At 34.5% G+C, this 21,534-nt stretch overlaps 1 protein-coding gene across 2 annotated transcripts in view; it reads right to left on the bottom strand.

The window, feature by feature from the left end:
• Positions 1-11,793: 11,793 nt before the first annotated feature.
• The window catches only part of LOC129002127 (ubiquitin-conjugating enzyme E2 W-like), a 29,054-nt gene continuing 19,313 nt past the window's right edge, over positions 11,794-21,534 (bottom strand). For both annotated transcript variants that reach the window (XM_054429718.1, XM_054429717.1), the window contains exon 6: positions 11,794-13,494. In XM_054429718.1, the coding sequence (XP_054285693.1) occupies positions 13,481-13,494 (14 nt within the window). In that variant the 3' untranslated portion in view covers positions 11,794-13,480. The remainder of the gene's footprint in view (positions 13,495-21,534) is intronic.

A 21,534-nucleotide genomic window follows, 5' to 3' on the forward strand; every position in this document is an offset into this window, starting at 1 on the left:
ACAAATAATTTAGTATATTGAAGCATTATTATGCGCCTAATTGTTACGGAGAAAATTAAAAAAAATTGTAATTTTAAAATTCTCATGTTATTCTTATGGAGAATAAGTCAACTGTTGTAGTTTGCTTGTTTATGAACATATTTTGACAGAAGTTGGAAAATACATTAATTTCTTACTACACCACAGTACCTTTTAATATTCTACATAAAAAAACGTTTTTACCCTCCCTGTTGCAGCAAACCTAAGTACTCATTAAACTAATTCTGTTTAGATAGGGAATAAATGTGATATTTTTAAGGAGACATTTTAGTTTAAATCCAATCAGGCAAATGGAAATTCGCTAAGTCTGCAGGTTTGCTGCGGCGGGGGTATTTTTACTGGTCCTCTACTACAGTATTGTTTTAACATCTGTGACGAGGAAGTCAACGTAGCTATTGCTGTACAGTATGTAAGTTTTTTATGCTGGACTAAATAGGAAGAAAACATTGAGTTCGCCCAATCAATCTTATGTTAGACAGTAGACTTTCCTTATAAATTTAATAAGATACAGGGAAATTTTACAATTTTATTGAATACGGTAATTGAAATTATTATTAAATAATGTCGTGATGGTTAATGATTGTAGTCGTTGATTTGGTAACAAATCAAAATTATTTAAGCCCCATTGAATCAGGAATTCCCCCAAGGAAGCGTACTTGGACCATACTTGTATTCTCTATACATCGGCCTACCAGAAAGTGTAAACATTATGGTTGCCACATTTGCGGATTATACGGCCATTTTATCTGTTTATTATCCCGTTCAAGTTACAGCAAATTTACAGCTAAACTTTTACATTTACTGAAATTTTACATTTGTTTAAAAAATTGATGTTTAAAATTAATGAAAATAAATCAGCACACATTACTTTTACCTTTACCCTAAATCAGGCATGTCATCCAGTATCAATGAACAATATTCACCTCCCTCAAGTAAAGGAAATAAAATACTTGGGCAAGCACTTAGATGCAAAGCTTAATTGGAAGGCACATAATTATCTGGACAACATCTAAATTTAATAACAACTAAACTTAATTGGCTTCTTCGATCTTAATAACAACTTACACAAAATACATTTTTAATGTAGAAAACAGTTCTAAAAACCAATTTGGACTTATGGGATTCAGCTTTGGGGATCAGCAATTAGGCCTACCTCAAACATTGAAATAACAGAAAATTGATTTATTAAAATACAATTTTTATTAACAGAGTTTACAATTGCATTAAATTTAGACCAGATTAAACAATTAAAAGTGCTTGGATTAGAAAATTGAATAAATTATGAAATATCAGGTATATTTTTAAAGTTTGATTAAGTAGTTTTTTTCATCGCGATAAAAAGTATCGTTCAATACTCGTCACGAAAGTTTTATTTCGGGACTCGATAGTGTTTCGTGTTTCCCACACTATCGATACTATTTCTTATGACGGGAATAGCCCACCTATGTGTTTTCCTTCCACCATGATGTATTTCTAGGAGTTAAGAGTCTAGGATTAGGTTAGGTTAGGTTAAAAAAAGTATGAGGGGTAATGTTTAATTTGTTCGAGAAGCTAAAAAATAAAACCTAGGCCTACTGAAGTACTGCATACGTAAAATTTCCATGATATAATAAAATACACAATATGAAATATGTAATAAAATAAATTATTTAATAACATTTTATCATGCTCAAGTATTGGTGCTATTTTAGACTATACAACATTTTGTTCACGAACTTGTCATCTCAAGTCATTTTGAGAAATGAGAACCATTGTTAATAAACATGGATTACTGACACAGAAAAATATACTAAAATTTAAAAATCTGCATTAAAAATAGCATACCTCTATAATTGTATAAGACTTGATAACAGTTAATGTAATGCCATATTTTATAGTTTATTAACTTAACTAACATCGGGTTTCCTCTATCAATCAATTAGAAGAATGGTGCATTGATTTTTGTGCTTGGCATACAGAAAATGTTATCGAAACCAATGAACCCCAGTGATTTAAATCTACTTTTGGAAAAATATTAAAAACCCCGTGGCCCGCCGCAGCAAACCTGCACGCTAAGGCTAAGCGAATTGCCATTTGTGTGATTGGATTTTTACTAAAATATCCCCTTAAAAATGTCATCTTTATCTATATATTAATTTGAAACTGTTTTTCTTTGTGACAGCTATTTTGAGAGAACGGCTGGGCGTAGAAACTCGGTAGAGGTGTCTAAAGAAAGGTCCTGGTCTGTAGATGAGCCATCAAAAGAGAAACGTGGAGAATTCCCTCGGGGCTCTGCCCCAGTGGCCTTTAAATTCCCATCCCATGTTATTCTAATGGAGGAAAACGAGGTTTTTGTCACAGCTAATTTGAGAGAACGGCTGGGCGTAGAAACTTGGTGGGGGTGTCTAAAGAAAGGTATTGGTCTGTAGGTGAGCCTTCAGAAGAGAAACGATGTAAATTTCCTTGGGGCTCTGCCCCAGAGGCCTTTAAAGTTCACTCTGCAATTTTGTTTACATTTCGACCATATGGATAATATTTTACACTACTTTTAATGAACCAGCTGTTAATATTAAAATTGTATTCAAAGGTCTACTGAAACTGTCAAAATGTTTACCTACATTATTATTTATGATTTTAAATTTATTCTCCACTGCATGGCAAATGTTTTATAGTTTCAACAAAATGATGAATTTATGATACGTTTGAAATGTTTTGTTAAAAAATCTATGCTTTATTGCTCTTAGAAAATTGTAAATTATGAAATAAGTGTGACTTATCAATTTCAAAGGAACATAACTATTCCTTATTGGGTTAGCTTATACATATTGTAAGGTTGGCACTTGCCTTTTTTTCCTACTTTCAATCACCATTTATTTTTAAATTCAAGAAAGAACGCCTGAGATTCATTTATTGGTATAACAGTTTTTGATAATCGGGTCGAAAATTGTGTCATAGATGAGTACGTTGAGGATGAGAGCTGTGTTCAAGTTTTGGAATAGACTAACTACGGAGTCTATGGTTTTGGTAAAGTAGGTGAACTAATGTCAATTCAGGTATTTAAAAAAAAATGTGTACACAGTTTTTACTTTGATGTACACATGTAGCTAGGTTGAACAACGCATCTAAACCTCACTACATACAAAACATTCGGAAACACAACAGTGTCATCACATCTCATCGCATTTGCATAATTTGTTACCAATGCTGGACTAGGATATGGATTTGGTTCCGCAAATTTAATGTTCAAGATTTGTGATAAAATTTCCTACAATTATGGTTCATTCCAATCCACGAAATACATGCGCAGCTTTATGTGATCTATATGGCCAAGGCAAAACTACCCCATAAGTTAATGAATTATCAAGTAAGAACAGGATGATTAAATACATGGGTCGATGTGGCAAGAGAAGGATTTAAAATTGCTGAGATCGAAGTAAGAATGTTACTGCTTTCTGAAGAAATAGATATTTTTATAAAAAAAAAATGAAGATTTACTTATAAATCCGGATACAATCTGAATGATTTTCCTAAATCAGATGGAATTAGTGGTTAGTAATAAATATTGACTCTTTCCGTAACATAATAGACTAATTATATGAACTCATTCTCCCATATAGTGAAAGTGGCTTTGGTATGAAACAAACTCATGAAAAAACAATTATAAGACTCCTAAAAAACCTTTTGGGCAACCTAAAGCCGATAAAAAGAAAGGTAGGAAATATTGTGTTAAACGAATTCATCAATCACGTTGTTTAGGGAACACAATCGTCATACTTATTATTGCTTATCCTCCCTTCATATAACTAAGATTTTAATGACTTCACTCTATCCAACGCAGTTAGCTGAATTTACATAAAACCTCAAGATTAACCGTCGATTTCGACGGGGTTCAACTAGTTACCTATTTAAATGAGATTAGTTTTGACGAGAACTTAGATTTGCTGCTACGGGGAAGGTTTTTATAATTAAATGCTAAGTTAATAGTATATAGTAGGAAATAAATACAATTTTCAAATCTGATCAAAATATGTTCAAACAAGCAAATGACAAAAGTTCACTCAACATCCGTAAAAATAACATTGGGCATTTTATTTTCTCTTTATAACGGTTAATATACTGCACTAAATTATTGCTATTTTTAAGCTCTACAAAATGAATAAAATTATTACATAAAATTAAAAAGAAATTAGAAAATGTTATGAATTTAGGTCAAAAATGGGAAAACCCATTTTTACCCCCATATAAACCCTCGTTCACGTTGTCTAAGCAGGAAACCCACTAGTCCGACGCTCTCCGACACTACGCCTTCCGTCAAGTCTCCGACACCTTCCGCAATTTTAAGGCATTAACCCATTGGTCCAACGGGTTCCGACAGTAGGCAAGAAATACACCACCACTCCAACAGTGCCAGTTGCGATGGAACATGTGATCACATACTGAACAAAAGCAGTAGTTAGGGAGACAAGAGCAAATAATAAAATAAACGGTATCAGCATTCTGACACATACTTTCTCCCATAAGTTTGGCAACAACCTTTATCATACGAAAGCGGTGAGAGTAAAAATAAGGAAATGGGATTAGTACAATTTTGATCAGAATTTAAAGAACTATTAAATACAAAATGTTTATCAATATCGTTCGGGCCATTTATGCGAAAATCCGATTTTCCTGTTATTTTATGGGGTTTTTATGGGAAAATAACATAATTTACAATAACTTTTGAATCGTAATAAATAAATCCATAACATTTATGACGATCTCGTTGGTATGAGAGATTACAATGGTCAAGGACCTTCCTAGACCCACCTTGATAACTCCGGTTACAATTACTTTACTACAGGGAAATTAGCAAAAAGTACAATACAAAACATAAACAATAACACCCCCGCCTCAGCAAACCTACCGACTAAGCGAATTTATATTTCCCTGAATTGATTTTCAATTAAATGTATGAATTAACATTAGGTTTTATGAGTACCTAGGCTTGCTGCTAAAGGGAGGGCAAAAAGTGTGGTTTTTAGTAAATATTAATAACTTAGTATACAAAAATAAATTTACCAAGTTTGATCAAAACATATCCATCAGAAAGCAAACTACAATATTTTACAATATTCTCCATAAGAATAACATGGGAATTAAAAAAAAAACATTTTTTTTTATTTTCTCCGTAACCAATAATTGTTTAAAAAACACCTCACACTTGTGATCACATGTTCCATATCTGTTCCTAAATCTAGGCCTGGTGCACTCAGAGTGGAGAAGTGACGGATCCGACATCCGACAAGAATGCCCCAGAGAGCAATGTTGTCGTGACGTGGCGGATCGGAAGGTGTCGTGTCGGACTAGTGGGTTACAGTCCATTTAAAGTCGTGCAAAGTCATTTTGTCGGAAGGTGTCGGAGACTTGACGGAAGGTGTTGTGTCGGAGAGTGTCGGACCAGTGGGTTTCCTGCTTGATTCTGATCATGATGGTTCGCGAACTCGTTCGAATAAATGTAGTGTTACACTACACTCTCTAGTTATAGCTAGGAGGATTTATAGTGCTAAGGGACACATTATAAATGTATACAGAGTGTCATAAAAAACCGTACCTACAATACAATCTGTTAATCTGGTCAGTTGGCAATGGTAGTACAGTACATGCCTCCGTCGATTGCAAAAACTACACTAGCGCTCGTAGGTTAGATTTCATGTACTACTTGAGGGCCAGTCGGTTAGCAGTACGACTACCCTCGGCGAAAAACTACACTCGCAAGTTTTTGTCGTCTACGGCTACGGGTAGAAGCATAAAATAAAACACTTCATAATATTTCTTTTATTCTGTTTTACCATTAGTAAACATATACTAAAATAATATACCTTGATTGGATACTATATGTAAATCTATGCACTATTAAATGTGTTCTATTGTCATTTTTAAAACTTAGTTCTCGCCAGGGAGTTGTGTACCTGGTTGCATGACACGGTGAAAATATTTTCCGTAGAGTCGGGTAAATAAATAGAAGGCTTACTTTTATTAAGAAGTAAAGCTTTTTATTTACCTCCCAAAAAATAAATCAATAATGAGAGGCCTGCCTCAAGATATATGGAGTAAAAGTCTTTTACTCAATGCATCTTGGGCCTGCCTCCCTCTCGTCTCAGGTGAGGGTGAGGCCGGGCCTCAAAAAATCTCAACGTGTGTATAGAGAAGGTTACATGTAATTAAAATGTCCAAGGTACGCGAGTTCATTTACTGCAGATGCAAAATATAATGTATATGGTCAAACCTCTTTTCTTACACTGATTTGTTTGAATAACAAGTGAAGGGTTATGCTTAGTACGGAGTATGTTTTATGTTTTATCTATGACAGTACTTACTCTCAGATTTACACCTTTCATCAGTTGTGGTTGTGCTTCCTTAGCACACGATAAGCAGAATTGAAATTAATTTTTTACAGTCACCCAACAAAGTGGACTTCCTTGCACAGATTATAGTACCACCTAGAAAGCCTTACAGTACTTTGTTGCACACCAGTATTCCAACCAAACAACACAAAATAATGCGCTTGTATAAGGCACGTTAAGCCGCGGTCACACTAGGCTGTTTAGCAGCCGCTACTAACCAGCCGCTGGCAATATCGCCAGCAGCCAGCTGGATCTGAAGGGTTCACATTATTTACGGGTATGCTTGAAAACACGTTGCGACGTTGGCACTAAAATCGATCAGCTGGTGCAATGTTCATTTGTCATCCCATTTGAGTATTTGACCATACACCGACTTAAACCTATAAACATGTGTTTGACATAAGATAATAAAATAAAAATCGCCAATTATATTCAGATTTTGATCAGTTTTCATTCAGAGTTGTATTATCTAATTTTTGAAACAATTTTAATTTAGACCATTTTAGGTTTGTTAGCGAATTTCCCATAGGGAATATCTATTACCGTAGTACTGTACTCATGGTAAGACCTGGACCGGGACCGCGATTTACTTTTTCGTTTTGAGGTCCCTAGAGGCCAAAAACACCATCCGTTTAAATTCATATTAATATTATAAAGGATGAGTTTTAAATGAGTTCCCGTCCTACCTTTTTCTACATTTCTTAAATCAACTCCGGACCACGTCAGATCATTGTAGAGTAGTAAGTACAGTACTTCATTTTGAGTGGGTATACATTTTTGGCCGCCATATTGGATACAAAGTTTTTTTTTATTTAAAGGTAGGGTTGTGACCCATCGTTTCAAACTAGATTTTTACGCTGAATACAGTGCTGCAATCCGTTAAAAAAAAATCTCGATCCATTCTAAAGTGATGAGAACTTGTTATAACTTTATTTTTAGCCCATTTTAACATTGTGCATTTAGAAACTAAGACCACAATCGCAATATAGTGCTAGATAAAGATAAGTATACACCACCAGTCACAGTCATTTTCAACCTATTTTAACTTGATTTTGACGGATGTATTGTTTTCTGACGCCATCTTGGATTCGCCATTTTGAAATTAGATAGATTATTTTAAATATGAAGGTGGTGCTGTGACCCATCATTTTGAATTACTTTTCTATGCTGAAGTCAATGCCGCAATCCGTTGTTTGTTATCAAGCTGTCTTGATGAAATATTACAATTATTTTATTTAAAATGTTACCATTTCAAAAACAAAATATGGAAATGAAAAATGGATTGTGCCATCGAGTTCAGCATAAAAAACTAATTCAAAATGATGGGTCACCACACCACCTTCATATTTAAAATAATTAATATCATTTCAAAATGGCGGATCCAAGATGGCGGCCGAAAAAAATACATCCGTCATAACCAAGTTAAAATAGGTTGACAATGACTGGTGGTGTATATTTATCTTTATCTAGCACTATTTTGCGATTATAGTCTTAGTTTCGAAATGCACTATGTTAAAATGGACTAAAAATAAAGTTATAACAAGTTCTCATAACTTTAGTATGGATCAAGATTTTTAAAAACGGATTGCAGCATCGTATTCAGCGTAAAAATCTAGTTTGACACGATGGGTCACAACCCTACCTTTACATTTGAAAAAAAACTTTGTATCCAATATGGTGGATCCAAGATGGTGGCCAAACATTTATACCCAGTCAAAATGAAGTACTTACTACTATAAAATGATCTGACGGGGTCCGGAGTTTATATCTTAAGAAATGTAGAAAAAAGTAGGGGGGGGGGAACTCATTTAAAACTCACCCTGTATATTAACACAGTGTATTATGTTAACACGATAACACGAGTAAAAAATTATTCGATTTTGATGAAATTTGGTATAAGCATGTAAGCCTACATTTATTCTACCAAGTTCGCGAACCAGCATGATCGGACTACGGTAACGGGGTTTTATGGGGTAAAAATATGATTTTCCCATTTTTTACCCCAAAAACACGAAAGTTCACAAGTTATTTCCAAACCATTTTTTAGAGCTTAAAAAACAAATAGTTTAGTATATTGAAGTGTTATCCTAATGGTTACGGTGAAAATTTAAAAAAATTGTAAATTTAAAATACCCATGTTATTATTATGGAGAATAAGTCAACTAATGTAGTTTGCTTGTTTATGAACATATTTCAATCAAATTTGGAAAATACATTTATTTCTTACTAAACTCAAATCAAATGAAATCAAAATCATCTTTATTTTGCACAGAAAAAAACTGTATAATAGCGTCACAAGAATATATAATAAAACTAAATTATAAATGCTGTTAGAACTAAAACGTAACTGAACAGTATCTTAATTCAATCGGCAACTTAAAAAATCTTTCACAGTGTTATAAGAAGATGCGTGTTATCGCTTGTTCTAAGAGTATGCGTTTGACCACTCTCCCAAATTTGTCTTTGTCTTGCTCCACTTTCAGGGGTTCAGGCAACACATTGAAAAACCTAATACTGTTGTAAAAGAGGTGTCTCTCAAAGAACCTTGTCCTGTGCTTAGGTAGCTTAATATTGTTTTTTTGTCTGAGAGTGTACTGCATTAAATGGAACTGCGGTTGATACAGATGATCATTTCTTTTTAAAAACGATAGACAACTCAGTATGTATATAGATGGAAATGTGAGAATATTGTATTCCTTGAAGAGAGGCTTGCAAGAAGTACGACGGGATATTCTGAAGGCTACTCTTAGGGCGTTTTTCTGAAGACGGAAGACAAACTTTGTTCGTACGCTCTCACAGCCCCAAACTGTCACCAAATACAACAATAACGGGTAAATCAGTCCATAATAGGCACTCAAGGTTACACGAGAATCGGTAAACTTCGAAAGACCTCTAATCACAAAAATTCCTGTGCTAATTCTTCTGGATATGAGCTCTATATGGTCATGAAAGTTGAGCTGCCTGTCTAAGACCAAACCAAGAAACTTAGCATTGCTGCAAGAAGAAATCTCTTCGTCACCTATCAAAACAGTCAGTGGGACTTGCTTTTTTTGAGCTTTTAATATATGGTATTGGAGCATTTTTGTTTTATTGCAGTTTAGAAGAAGTTTGTTGTTTTGGAACCATTGCAAAGCTCTATTGGAACTCTCAAATGCTATTGTCTCTAGATGAGCCACGTCCTTAGCTGAGACACAAAGTGAGGTGTCGTCGGCTTATAAACAAACATCTACATTTGAACTTGGATTATTTGATACAAAAGAAGGCAAGTCATTAATGAAGAGCAAAAACAGGATTGGGCCGATGATAGAACCCTGGAGAACTCCCCGAATAACAACAGACGAAGCAGAGGTAGCATGATTACGAATTCCTTGGGAGTCAACGAAGGGTATCCGGACTGATTGAGTTCTTCCTTGAAGAAAGGATGACACCCATTCGTGAGCTAAGCCCCGTACTCCAAGACGGTAAAGCTTTTCCAGAAGAGTAGGGTGATCAACCATATCAAATGCTTTAGACAGGTCAAAATTTATTCCCAGTGCAGCGTCTCCAGAATCTAGGGCTCCTGACAAGAATGATACAACATGATTGACTGCGTCGAGGGTTGATTTTCCTTTTATAAACCCAAACTGGTGGGAAGACAAGATATTATTTTCCTCCAAAAATGACAAGAGTCTGTTCAGAAACTATTAACATTTTACAACAAAAAATACTTTTTTACCCTCCCTGTTACAGTAAACCTAAGTACTCCTTAAACTAATTCTTTTTAAATGGGGAATAAATGTTAAGTTATATTTTTAAGAAGGCATTTCAGTTTAAATCCAATGGGACAAACGGAAATTCGCTTAGCCTGCAGGTTTGCTGCGGCAAGGGTATTGATTTGTTTGTGAGGATGTAAAATGCTGGACCAGCTGATTGTAGTCATTGTATACCATTGCCAACTTATTTTCAAGCGTACACGTCTTACGTGCCTTTGTAAAACTAAAACACACTGTTTTGTGATGTTTGGTTGGAATACTGAGTGGAGTGTGGCAAAGTAAAATGAGTGCAGCAAAAGTAAGCACCGTCAATGCAGCAATAGGCTACTTTGCGTGCTGTAATCGGACCAAAGAAGCCTGCTTTGTCAGGTAAACTGTAGACAAAATATAACGTATAAAACACGAGTGCAAAGTCTCTATGTGTACTAGATAAACAAATAACTATTTCCTACAGGAAAAAGACTAAGTGATTAAGGACCAAGCATTTGAGCTTTGAAGCAATGATTGTCTGATTGAATGAATGCAAGAATGATACTAGTTAGCCACATGTGGGCTTTTTGCACTCCCCTTTTAGACTTCAGGGCCTATCAAACTTAATTGCATACTGATACACTTTGGTAAAAACCACTGGTAGCATTTTTTAGTAAAATTGATAAAGTCAAAGCGAAAAGAACTGACGATTCAAGACAATTCCTTAAAAAAATCAACAGAAGGCTGATCTTGTGGTCAGAGAGCGCAGTTGGTTTGGGTTAGGTCTGGCCAATTACAAATTTTAACTGTGATAAGGTTGAGACCCAGCGGTGCAGAGCTCACAATAAACTGTTTGTCTTCCCAACTAATGGACTGAAAATAAAATAAATGTATCAGAAAACTGAAACGTATACTTTTTCCCTTATAGCTTGTCAACAACCCTTAAAATGGATGAGCAGTGAGAATAACTATGATATTTTATGGGGGAAGTATAGAAATGCAGTAACTTTTGAACTATGATTTTTACAGCATAGGTACTAATATTGGGGTTCCGGTTTCGGTTTTGTAAGCGAGTGCTGAGTTTCATTCCTGAGCTACGTCACCCAAAGTAACAGTGCGGAACCTCAAGTTTAGGTACCTTCCGTTACAGGTGGTGGCATTTGGCAGTTATGCTTTTTTACATTAAAATGTAAATACAAAGTTAAAAATTGTTAGTTTTCCCATCAATATCTTTTGGAAAAATCACCTCGAAACTCTGGACGTCCAAGGGGAGTAGCCCGTGAGAAACTCAGGGAAATGAATAGGCCCAAGACAATCATAGATATGTGGATCCATCTTTGTGTTTAATTTTGGCTGTCTCGATTAAGTATTTTAGTCGGGCAGACAGACAGACAGACACCACCTCAATTTTATAATAGTATAGATTTTACTTATGTTAACTTTTATAGTTATGTTAGGTTATAAATTATTGTTAAACTCCAGTCTTTGTACATTTTTGCATTAATGTACAATATTATACGAGTCAAAGAATTTGATTTGAAGTCTACCTACAGCATACATATGGAACCACTTTTTGTTTTGTGACCCATTCAGGAATTACACTAATTTAATATCCTTAACAATATAAACTACAAATTGTAAAATATAATAGGGGTAAGTATAGACAGAGATTTAATTCCAGTCTTTAATAAATACAAACATGTACAGTAATCTTAACAATAGATATATACAATCACTGGGGCCAAGTTTAGCTTGGAATGCAGTGGACCTTTGGCCATTTTAAAACAATAACAACATTTAGACTATTGAAATTTTGTTTTCATTTCCAAGATTTACAATTTTTGAATCAATCAATTTAGCTTCATCTAAATGAATAATCATGGTCAGTTTTTCTTTCTTGTGTATGTCCTTAAACATTTGGACATATAGATCAAACTAATAAGTTATACTATGTAGAATTGTATTCCACAAATAAATAGTTAAAAACAATTATTAAAATTTTAAAATGGTTATTGGTTAAAAATCATCAGATAAGTAAATAATCTGGGTATAATAATTTAAATATATATAATACAGTTACATAAAGATATTATAACCATTCCCTTTAGAGTCACACAAATTTACTTTAAAATCATGCAAACAAGATTAAAAATAGAAAATAAAATCTTAGACAACTTTTTAAAACTATAAATTTAAAACAAAGGTTTTTTTACTTTCAGGGCATTGATTTGCCACCTTTCAACCAAGGTAAACAAATTACAGAATGAATTATGTTTTTCATGAAGATCATTGTGTGTGAATCATTGTTTAGCAAAACTTCTTTGATAGACTGATAGTAATCAATCCATCCTACTGGATTTAAAGTAATAATAAGATAATTAATTAACGTTAAATATATCCAGAATATAAATTATTTACCTTATGTACAGTCATAGATAGTAAAAAACACAATTTAAAAATTTAATAATGTACCGCATTAACAGTTACTATTATTTAAATAATCTATCATTTATGTTTATTAAATCTGCTGTTCAGGAATTAAATTGGCAATTATTTATTCAACTTGGTATCACAATTTAATAAATTATTTTCTAAACAACTCCATTAGTCCATGACTTAATGTGTAATTGTTTCAATTTTTAATTGCTGTTGCGTACAAGCCTAAGATTTAAAAACTATCTATTAAAATAAGCAAAATCTACAGTTAAAACTAAGACGTAGGATAAAGCAAAGAGCCTGACTTAGAACAAGTGATGAAGCGTTGAGCTGCTTAGAAATAAAAGTCATTCAGACGGTCAATAAATACAACTAATTTTACAACTAACAAGATCAAACTCTCAAGTATCTTTGGCTTGGAAATAATAATAACTAAACATTTGTCTACTTTTATCTTTATCAAATTATGTTTTGGCTACGAAAATTATTAAAATTGATCCAACAATGTTTATAATACAACTTAAAAAACTCAATCATTTAAAAGTTCAGATTTAAAAAAATATTTATTTTGAAAAACTATTGTATTTTTTGTTTGTGATCATACAAACATTACGTAACAAAATTAAAAGCTTAATTGGGTGAATAATAATCTGCAACAAAGATACTAAAAGAGAGAAGAGCGCAAGCAAAATATACAAACCTGGAATACAGAAAATCCTTACAAATAATAGAAACCAAACAAGTATAAACTACATGATTTATGAACAGTTTTCTAAAAAAATACAGGGCTTTAAAATGATTTTCACAGCATTTAAAAGTCAATCTAGTAAATTTTTATCAACAGTTAGCGAGAAGATTAAGAAGTATTTCGTATCCTCCGATGCCTGACCGCGGCGAGGTGATTTTGTGGTTGATTTGGTTTCATACGGAATCATCTGAAAACATAAAAAAGTTTATTACTGCAAAAGTAATTAACATGAACTACATCACCTTGAAAACAAGAATGTATTAGAAATTACTAAAAATCATCATGAACAAGTGTACAGAGTGAGTTGGGATGGTGTGGAGGGTGGAATGAGACAGAACTCTCAACAACCCTTGGTGTCACACCACTAGATGCTAGTGGCATTAAATGAATTAAATTCATTAATTGCAATTAATTGTAGAGATGACTGTACAAATGTTATCGTCAATACCTTTTTGTAGCTGAAGTTAACAAACAGCTGATGCAGATTAATTTCACTGTGATCATTTTGATTTACGTGTATAAAAAAACTGTGTTGGTTGGTTTGGACTAAACGTTTTAAAGTACAGTTTATATTCAGTATGGTTTACATACACATTACTGTTAAATGTTTTCAAGGTTAATTTACAAGATTGTCCAAGGATTTTTGATTTGTCACTTTCAAGGGCTGTAGGACGGAAACTGGATTTTCCCCAGCCTTGTGACCAACTCCAATCGATTTCCGTGGCCAATACCCCATATTAAAGAAAGAAATTAGAAATCTGCGGACAGAAAAAAAATGTTCCCGTACATATGCTTGTTTTAGATTATAGAATTTATTTGTAAACATTGTAGGCCTAGTTCCAAAAGTCTAACATTGGACCCCTTAAAACCCTCTGGGGCGGTGCGCTTTTGAAGGATCTGCACCAAAGTTCACACAAACCATCCTTGAATAATGTTTAATAAGGCCTGAAAGTTTCATTACAATATGTCGAGCGGTTTTGGAGTCCATAGGGTATATACATGCAGACTTCCTCTTTTATATAGGTATATAGATATAGATGCGCATTACCTCTCGTGATTGCAATGTAACTGTGAATATATCCTGAGGTTGTGACAAAATCATTAATGTCTCATGTTGTCAAAAGAAATGGCAAACACCTCCTGCAGTCAGGATAATATTGTGAACGTCTTCCGTAATCAGAGAAATCGTGGACATCTTATGAGGTTGCAGTAAATTTTATCAACATCTCCCGTGGTCGTGGTAACATTGTGAGCATCTATTGCGACCAAGTGTTAACGTGATAGTCTTCAAAAAACGTGATAGTTAAGTCACAGCAAAATTATAAATGTCATCTATTATTGCAGAGAAATCAGGAACGTCCCTTGAGGTTGCAGCAAATTTGTGAACGTCCTGTCAGGTCTTGACAAGATAGTGAATGTTTCCTACGGACGAAGTGAATTCATAAACATCTCTTGAGGTCTCAGCAAAACTGTCATATGTTTGTTGTTCTTTAATATTTATTTAGTTATTATTAAGATCATCTGGAGATTGTTTTTGTATTGTATTTACAAATAATTCAGTTGGTAACATTTTATTCCTAAGATAAAAATTGTTAATCAATATAAAACTTCTTTATTTGACATGGTGGCAGCGGTTTAGTTTTTAAAAAAAAATGCCAAAAAACAATAGATTATCAATCAGAGGAAACAAATCAAATCAATCATCAGAAACACATAATGTTCTAGAACCAAGACAGCAGCAAAATAGAACTACATCAGTCATGTTTCAACCTCCTGAACCTTTTGATTCAAAATATCCAGAATTATGGGAAAAGTGGTTTAAGCGATTTGAAAGGTATAGAATTGCATCAGGACTGGACAATGAACCTCAAGTAAAACAAGTAAGCTGCTTGATTTACTGTATGGGGCCTGATTCTGAGGATATCTTATTGTGATGATGTGGAGTAGTATGAGTATAAATGAAGATACCTGGGCCCTATATATCTTCCTCTAGCCACTGCCAAATCACCCACATTTCCTGTCGTAACCCAACTCTATTGCAAGAATTAATCTAACTCGTCAAAGTGCACAATATTACCTTAGCTGCCTATCACAGCCAGCTTTTATGTTCATAATGTATCTAATTATAATACCGGGTGTTTCTAAATGAATATCTGGGTTTTAACGCTTTATAACTTTTATACTATTAAACTTACCACCATAAAATACGCATCATACGAAAAAGCAACTCAAAGAGTTTATGCCTTCCAAAGACACATTATTTAACAAAATCGATCCAGCAGAACTGTTGATTTAATTGTACAAAGTTAAAAAGTAATCTCCAACTTTTTTCATCACTAGAAATTCGGAGGTTGCTTGATGTTTTTGCAAATAACTTTGAAATGGTGAGGAAATCGACCAAAGTGGAAGGTAATATTCCGAAAGAGAATAAAATTTCCTACAATCTACTATTATGCATTTCATGAAAATACTCAATAAATGTGGCCTAAATTTGGCTTAAAATAAAAAAAGTGTGAAATTTAATGTTTGCTATGTTTATTGTCTACATTGAAGACGGGGATTTTCAATTTTTTCATTTTTGAGGCAATCTTTGGTACCTTTCTTGAGTATTTTCAAAAAATGCATAATAGTAGATTGTAGGAAATTTTATTCTCTTTCGGAATATTACCTTCCACTTTGGTCGATTTCCTCACCATTTAAAAGTTATTTGCAAAAACATCAAGCAACCTCCGAATTTCTAGTGATGAAAAAAGTTGGAGATTACTTTTTAACTTTGTACAATTAAATCAACAGTTCTGCTGGATCGATTTTGTTAAATAATGTGTCTTTGGAAGGCATAAACTCTTTGAGTTGCTTTTTCGTATGATGCGTATTTTATGGTGGTAAGTTTAATAGTATAAAAGTTATAAAGCGTTAAAACCCAGATATTCATTTAGAAACACCCGGTATAATGAACAGAGAAATATATATATATGGACTTGTTCTAATTCGTGAAAAAGGTTACTAGACTTAGCAAATGTGAATTCTAATTTACGATATTAATTGCCAGACCACGACCCTTCGAGAACCTAATAAACTACATGATTGAATTACTTTTGCCCTAACCTACACCCTTCCCCAACCCCTACTTCTATTAGCTAGACATCTTAGGCTACAGTTACTTATCCAGTTAGATGTACAGCTCCAGGCGCTCGACACTACACTGTACTGCTCTTGGTTCGCTGCGCGTGCCTACCCGGGTGACTGCGCGCGCATCGTAGTCATGTGACTTGCGCTATTGTAGCGATCCGCTACATCCTCCCCCCGGTGGGGTTGTTTTTTTTTCTTTTCCTAGTTTTGGGGTGATTTTGGGGTTTGGGAAAGATGAAGGACGAAGAAATTTTTTTTTTTTTTTTTTTTTTTTTTTTTTTTTTTTTTTTATTGTGCTCGCCGTGAGATTGTGTTGTTGTGACATCGATGTCGGTGTGGAAATGTTCCAACAGTTTTCTGCACTCCTTTTGGTTTGACTCATTTGAGGTTATAATGTGTGTCGGTCTTGCTTATAAACTATTAACTATTTTTTTTTTTTTTTATAAACTAAAGGTAACTATGGTTTTGAATGAATTTCTTATAACTATGTTTGGTGGGATTGCTTAATCTAAACCTGCTCTAAGAAATGTGGGCGGGCGTATATCAGTGATAGATTTAATTAAGTTGGGTTGAGAAGATCTGTTGGCTGATGAAGTTGGATATATGATTGATGATGAATTTGGGAATGTTGTTGAAATACTGAAGGTTGATGAAATTAGATGGATGTATTGAAGTCTGGTTATTGCTGGTAAATATGGAAGGTTGCTGAAGTTTGATGAGTTTCTTGAAGTCGAGTAGTTGGAAGAATGAAGAATGAAGAATGAAGTTGTGTAAACTGATGAATGAAGCTGGAGTAGTGTTCTGAAGTTCTTGAAGGTATACTGTTGTGATGTGATGTGACGTAATTTCGTAATTAGCTCTTGAGCCCTTACTAAATTCGGGGCGCTAATTATATCGCTGGACGCCTCTTAATGATGGATGAAATGCGTTGGGTTTTGAAGTTGATATGAGGTTGATGATACGTTTACTCAGATGTGAATTTGGAGATTGTTTTGATTGATGATTAATTATTTTGATGTTAGTTATCACTGATATATTCCCTGGATATTCGGTAAAAATTGATCGCGACTACTCTACTTAAGTTTACTATTGATACTTATGATCTAAATGAATTTACTAATAATAAGAAATTGTTCTACTTAATTTAAAAAAAAGAATTTAATTTACTGAGTATAAAAGGGAAAAAATCTAATGTTTATCTACTTAAATGCTATGGATTTGATTGACTGGGAGATATATTACTAAATTTCTGTTGATTTACTAATAATTAATTAATTAACTAGTGTGACACACATTATACACTCTTTCAGCTTGGATGCTATTCATGGTTGAATGGAGTTTCGAAAGTCTGTTGGTTGATGTAAGGAATGATAGTGTTATTGTAAGTGTAAATTCATTCGAAGCTCCTCTAGTGCCAATTACCAAGAATTATGCACAGAGGTATTAAATAATAATTATTTATTCCACCGACGGCTTAGCACAACTTAATTTTTTAAATAAATATTGTTTTTAATATGTTCCTTCAATGTGAAGGATTGATCAGTGCTTGGTTTGATTATTTAAATAGGGCGGAAGTAGAGGTTTGAATGGAACAGATGTTTGTACTGATAACGGCAGTGTTATCTCGTGGCTGGCGCTTGCTATTGTCTGTTTCCTACTAGTCCATTTCTTCTCTGTCGCTCAGCAACATAAATATATTTATATATTTTTGTATTTTATTTTAACGCATGCAAGTGTATAACACATAATAAACATTTAAATTACCCTTTATAAATATATAATACATAAACTCTTCTTCTACGCTCAGAGTTCTGCTTGTTATTTACAAACATATGGATTGTCGTGTGCGCTGTTATCTACTTTGATAACGATTGTATTACGCCTAAATACCATATATCTTATTTTAATATACGTGGATGACTTTACTTACTTAATACTTTTTATGTAATGTTGTATTTACCTTTGCGATTCAATTGCTTATATTAACACAGAAATACTTAATTTTACTTAATTCTACTTAGTTCTACTTAGCCTAATTGCCATAGTTTAAGTCTAGCTTGGTCTGTAGTCAGTTGTCTGTATCGTTCCTGTGTTGTCATTTTTCAGTCAAGTACTGTTAGTGAGTGTTTGTTGTCATAAGTAAACTGTCGGCTGCACTATTCATATGACAGTTGCAATCTGTCATAAGAATGTGTTATGGCGAACGATTCCCGTCATAGCCAATTTGAGCAAATTAAAAATAAAAAATTACTTAAAAAAAATTAGTCGTTTGCTCAGATTGTAAGTTTTAAGGGGATTGAAAAAGTTGTTGATTACTGGGGTCTGGAAATGCATTAAGTACAAACACTATGACGTGTTTCGCTGCCAACTTGCCACGTGTTGTCGCTTCCGGCTTTCCGGCCAAGCGGTGCATCGAGAGGTGTAGCCGCACCCTCTGTGAAGGTACGGCTTAGACTCAACTCCCAACACCCTATCAGCCGGGGCCGGAGTTGTATTGTGTACCGTATTGTTGAGAAGTATTGTTGCGAAGTATTGTTGTAGTCAGTTACTCGAGATTTCTTGCTAGATGTTCACTTATAACTAATTAAACTAGGCTAAGGTTCTATTGTGCACTCTGACGACGTTTATTTAATAAATTGGTTGAAAAAATCGTTTCAATTGTGAAATGTGGGCTTTTGTCACAATCTTACCTGTTGAGGGGTTTACTAGCTTTACTGACACTGGTGATGAGAAACTGTCAATCACGCACGGTTTTGACCAGGCGTATTGGAGTTTATAATTGACGTTGTCTATTGCTTTGGACTGTGGGTGCATTTTATACATTACCCAATCGCCTACTTTGTAAGGATTGGATTGACGACCGCTGTTATAATATTGTGTGCGTTTTTCTCTTGCCTTCCGTAGGTTATCAAGTGCATGTTGCCAGCGATTGTCTGTGGTTGGTTGAGGTTCTTCCCCAATTAATTTATTTAAATCCCAGGCTAATTGTAGTGGATGGTTTATTTCTCTCCCCAAAAATAAGCTTGCAGGTGTCGAACCGGTGCTTTCATGTTGAGCGGAATTGAATGCTATTTGAAACCAATGAATGTTTTGATCCCATGTTTGGTTGTCGGAATTGTGATATATTCTCATAGCAACTTTGAGATTTTTGTTGACTCTCTCTACGTTGTTTGCGCTTGGGTTGTACGGTGATGTAAATATGTGTTTGATTCCGAAGTTTAAACACATTTCCTTCATTTGTTTTGATTTGAAAGATGGTGCGTTGTCTGATACTAAGTATTGCGGGAAACCGTAGTGTGAGAATATGTGTTTTGTGAGAAGTGTAGTTGTGGTGGCAGCTGTCGCGTTTCTAGCTGGTAAAAGAATTACAAACTTTGAAAATGCGTCCACCACAGATAGTAGGTATGAGTTGCCTGACTTTGTCCTAGGAAGTTTGCCTACGTAGTCAATGTACACTTTTTGGAATGGTTTTGTTGCTAGATCGGATGATAATTCGCCTACCCTGGTGTTCGGAGCTTGTTTGGATCTTTGGCAAGAGAGACATGTTCTGACTTTGTCGGCTATTATTTTGTTTAAATTTGGTGACCAAAAAAATTGATTTATTTTATGTATAGTTTTCTTGATTCCTAGGTGTGCTGATGTAGGTGCTAAATGGTAGTATGTGAAAATCATGTCAATTAGTTTCGTGGGGAGTACTATTCGTGGTGTCTTTTGGCCGGGTGCTAAATGCATTAACACTCCGTCCTTTACTGTATATGCCTGGTTTCTATGTGGGTCCCTAATAATTTTGATCAACGTGGGGTCGTCTCTTTGATGTTCGTCGATGTTTTTGAAAGCTTCTGGAATTTTCATCAAAATGTTTACTGAATGTGTATTAGTGTCATCGTTTAGTGTTACTACTGTTGGTTGTGTGTCGGCGTCCTCGTATAACCTAGATAGACAGTCGGCGACTGGATTATCACTGCCTTTTATGTGCTCAGAATGAAATTGGAAAGAGTTAATGAATGTTATCCATCGCGCAATTTTACCTACTTGTCGTGGATGATTTAGAAGCCAAGTTAATGCTGAACAATCTGTTTGAAGTGTAAACTCCCTGTGTTCGAGGTATTGTTGGAATTTTGTCAATCCGAACACGACTGCTAGGCATTCTAATTCAACTGTGGATTTGTTTACTTCGTGTTTGCTTAGTGGTCTCGACGCGTAGGCTACTGGTAATAAACTACCTTCGTGTTCCTGTGCTAATTGCGCTCCTAGTCCTGTGCCTGAACCATCTGTTTGTAGGATGAATTTTTTATTGAAATCTGGGAGTCTTAAAACTGGTTGCGACGTTAGAGCTTTTTTAATACTTTGCAAGGCGGCTTCCTGTTCAGAGCCCCATTCAAATGGTGTATCTTTGCGTTTGAGTTTGTTTAATGGTGCCGAAATGTGTGAAAAATTCGGTATGAACCTCGCGTAATACGCTGTCATCCCGATTAGCCTAGAAATCTGTTTGACATTTTTGGGGGTTGGGAAGTTAAGAATTGGTTGAATTTTTTGTGTGTCAAATGTAACTGTGCCGTTGCGAAAAATGTGGCCTAGGAATTCGATGTGATTAGATGCTACAGTCATTTTTTCTGGGTTGATCGTAAGACCTGCGTTTTGTAATCTAGTTATTACTTCCTTTATTTGATTGAGATGGTCTGAAAATGATCCATTTGAATAAATTACCAAGTCGTCGAAAAAATTGAAAATGTATTTGTATTTTATGTCTCCAAATATTTTATCTATTAACCTTGTCAGAACCTGTGATCCTGTGGCTAATCCAAATGGTACAACGTTGAACTCAAATTCCCCAAATGGGACGACGAATGCTGTGTACTTTTTGCTTTGTTCTGTCAACGGTATTTGCATGTATGCGCTGTTCAAATCCAACAATGTATACCACTTCGCTTGACCTAAATATTGAAATGCTGATTCGACGGTTGGCATTGGCGTAGACTCTAAATTAATCAAGTCGTTGAGCTTTTTGTAATTGACTACAAATCGCGTTTTGTTTCCTTTTTTGGGGACTACAAATCCTGGACTACTGTATTCGGAGGATGATGGTCTTATCACGCCC

Source organism: Macrosteles quadrilineatus, unplaced genomic scaffold (genome assembly GCF_028750875.1).
Source record: "Macrosteles quadrilineatus isolate MER2022 unplaced genomic scaffold, UCM_ALF_1.0 Scaffold_9__3_contigs__length_116548681, whole genome shotgun sequence".
Classification (NCBI taxonomy): Eukaryota; Metazoa; Arthropoda; class Insecta; order Hemiptera; family Cicadellidae; genus Macrosteles; species Macrosteles quadrilineatus.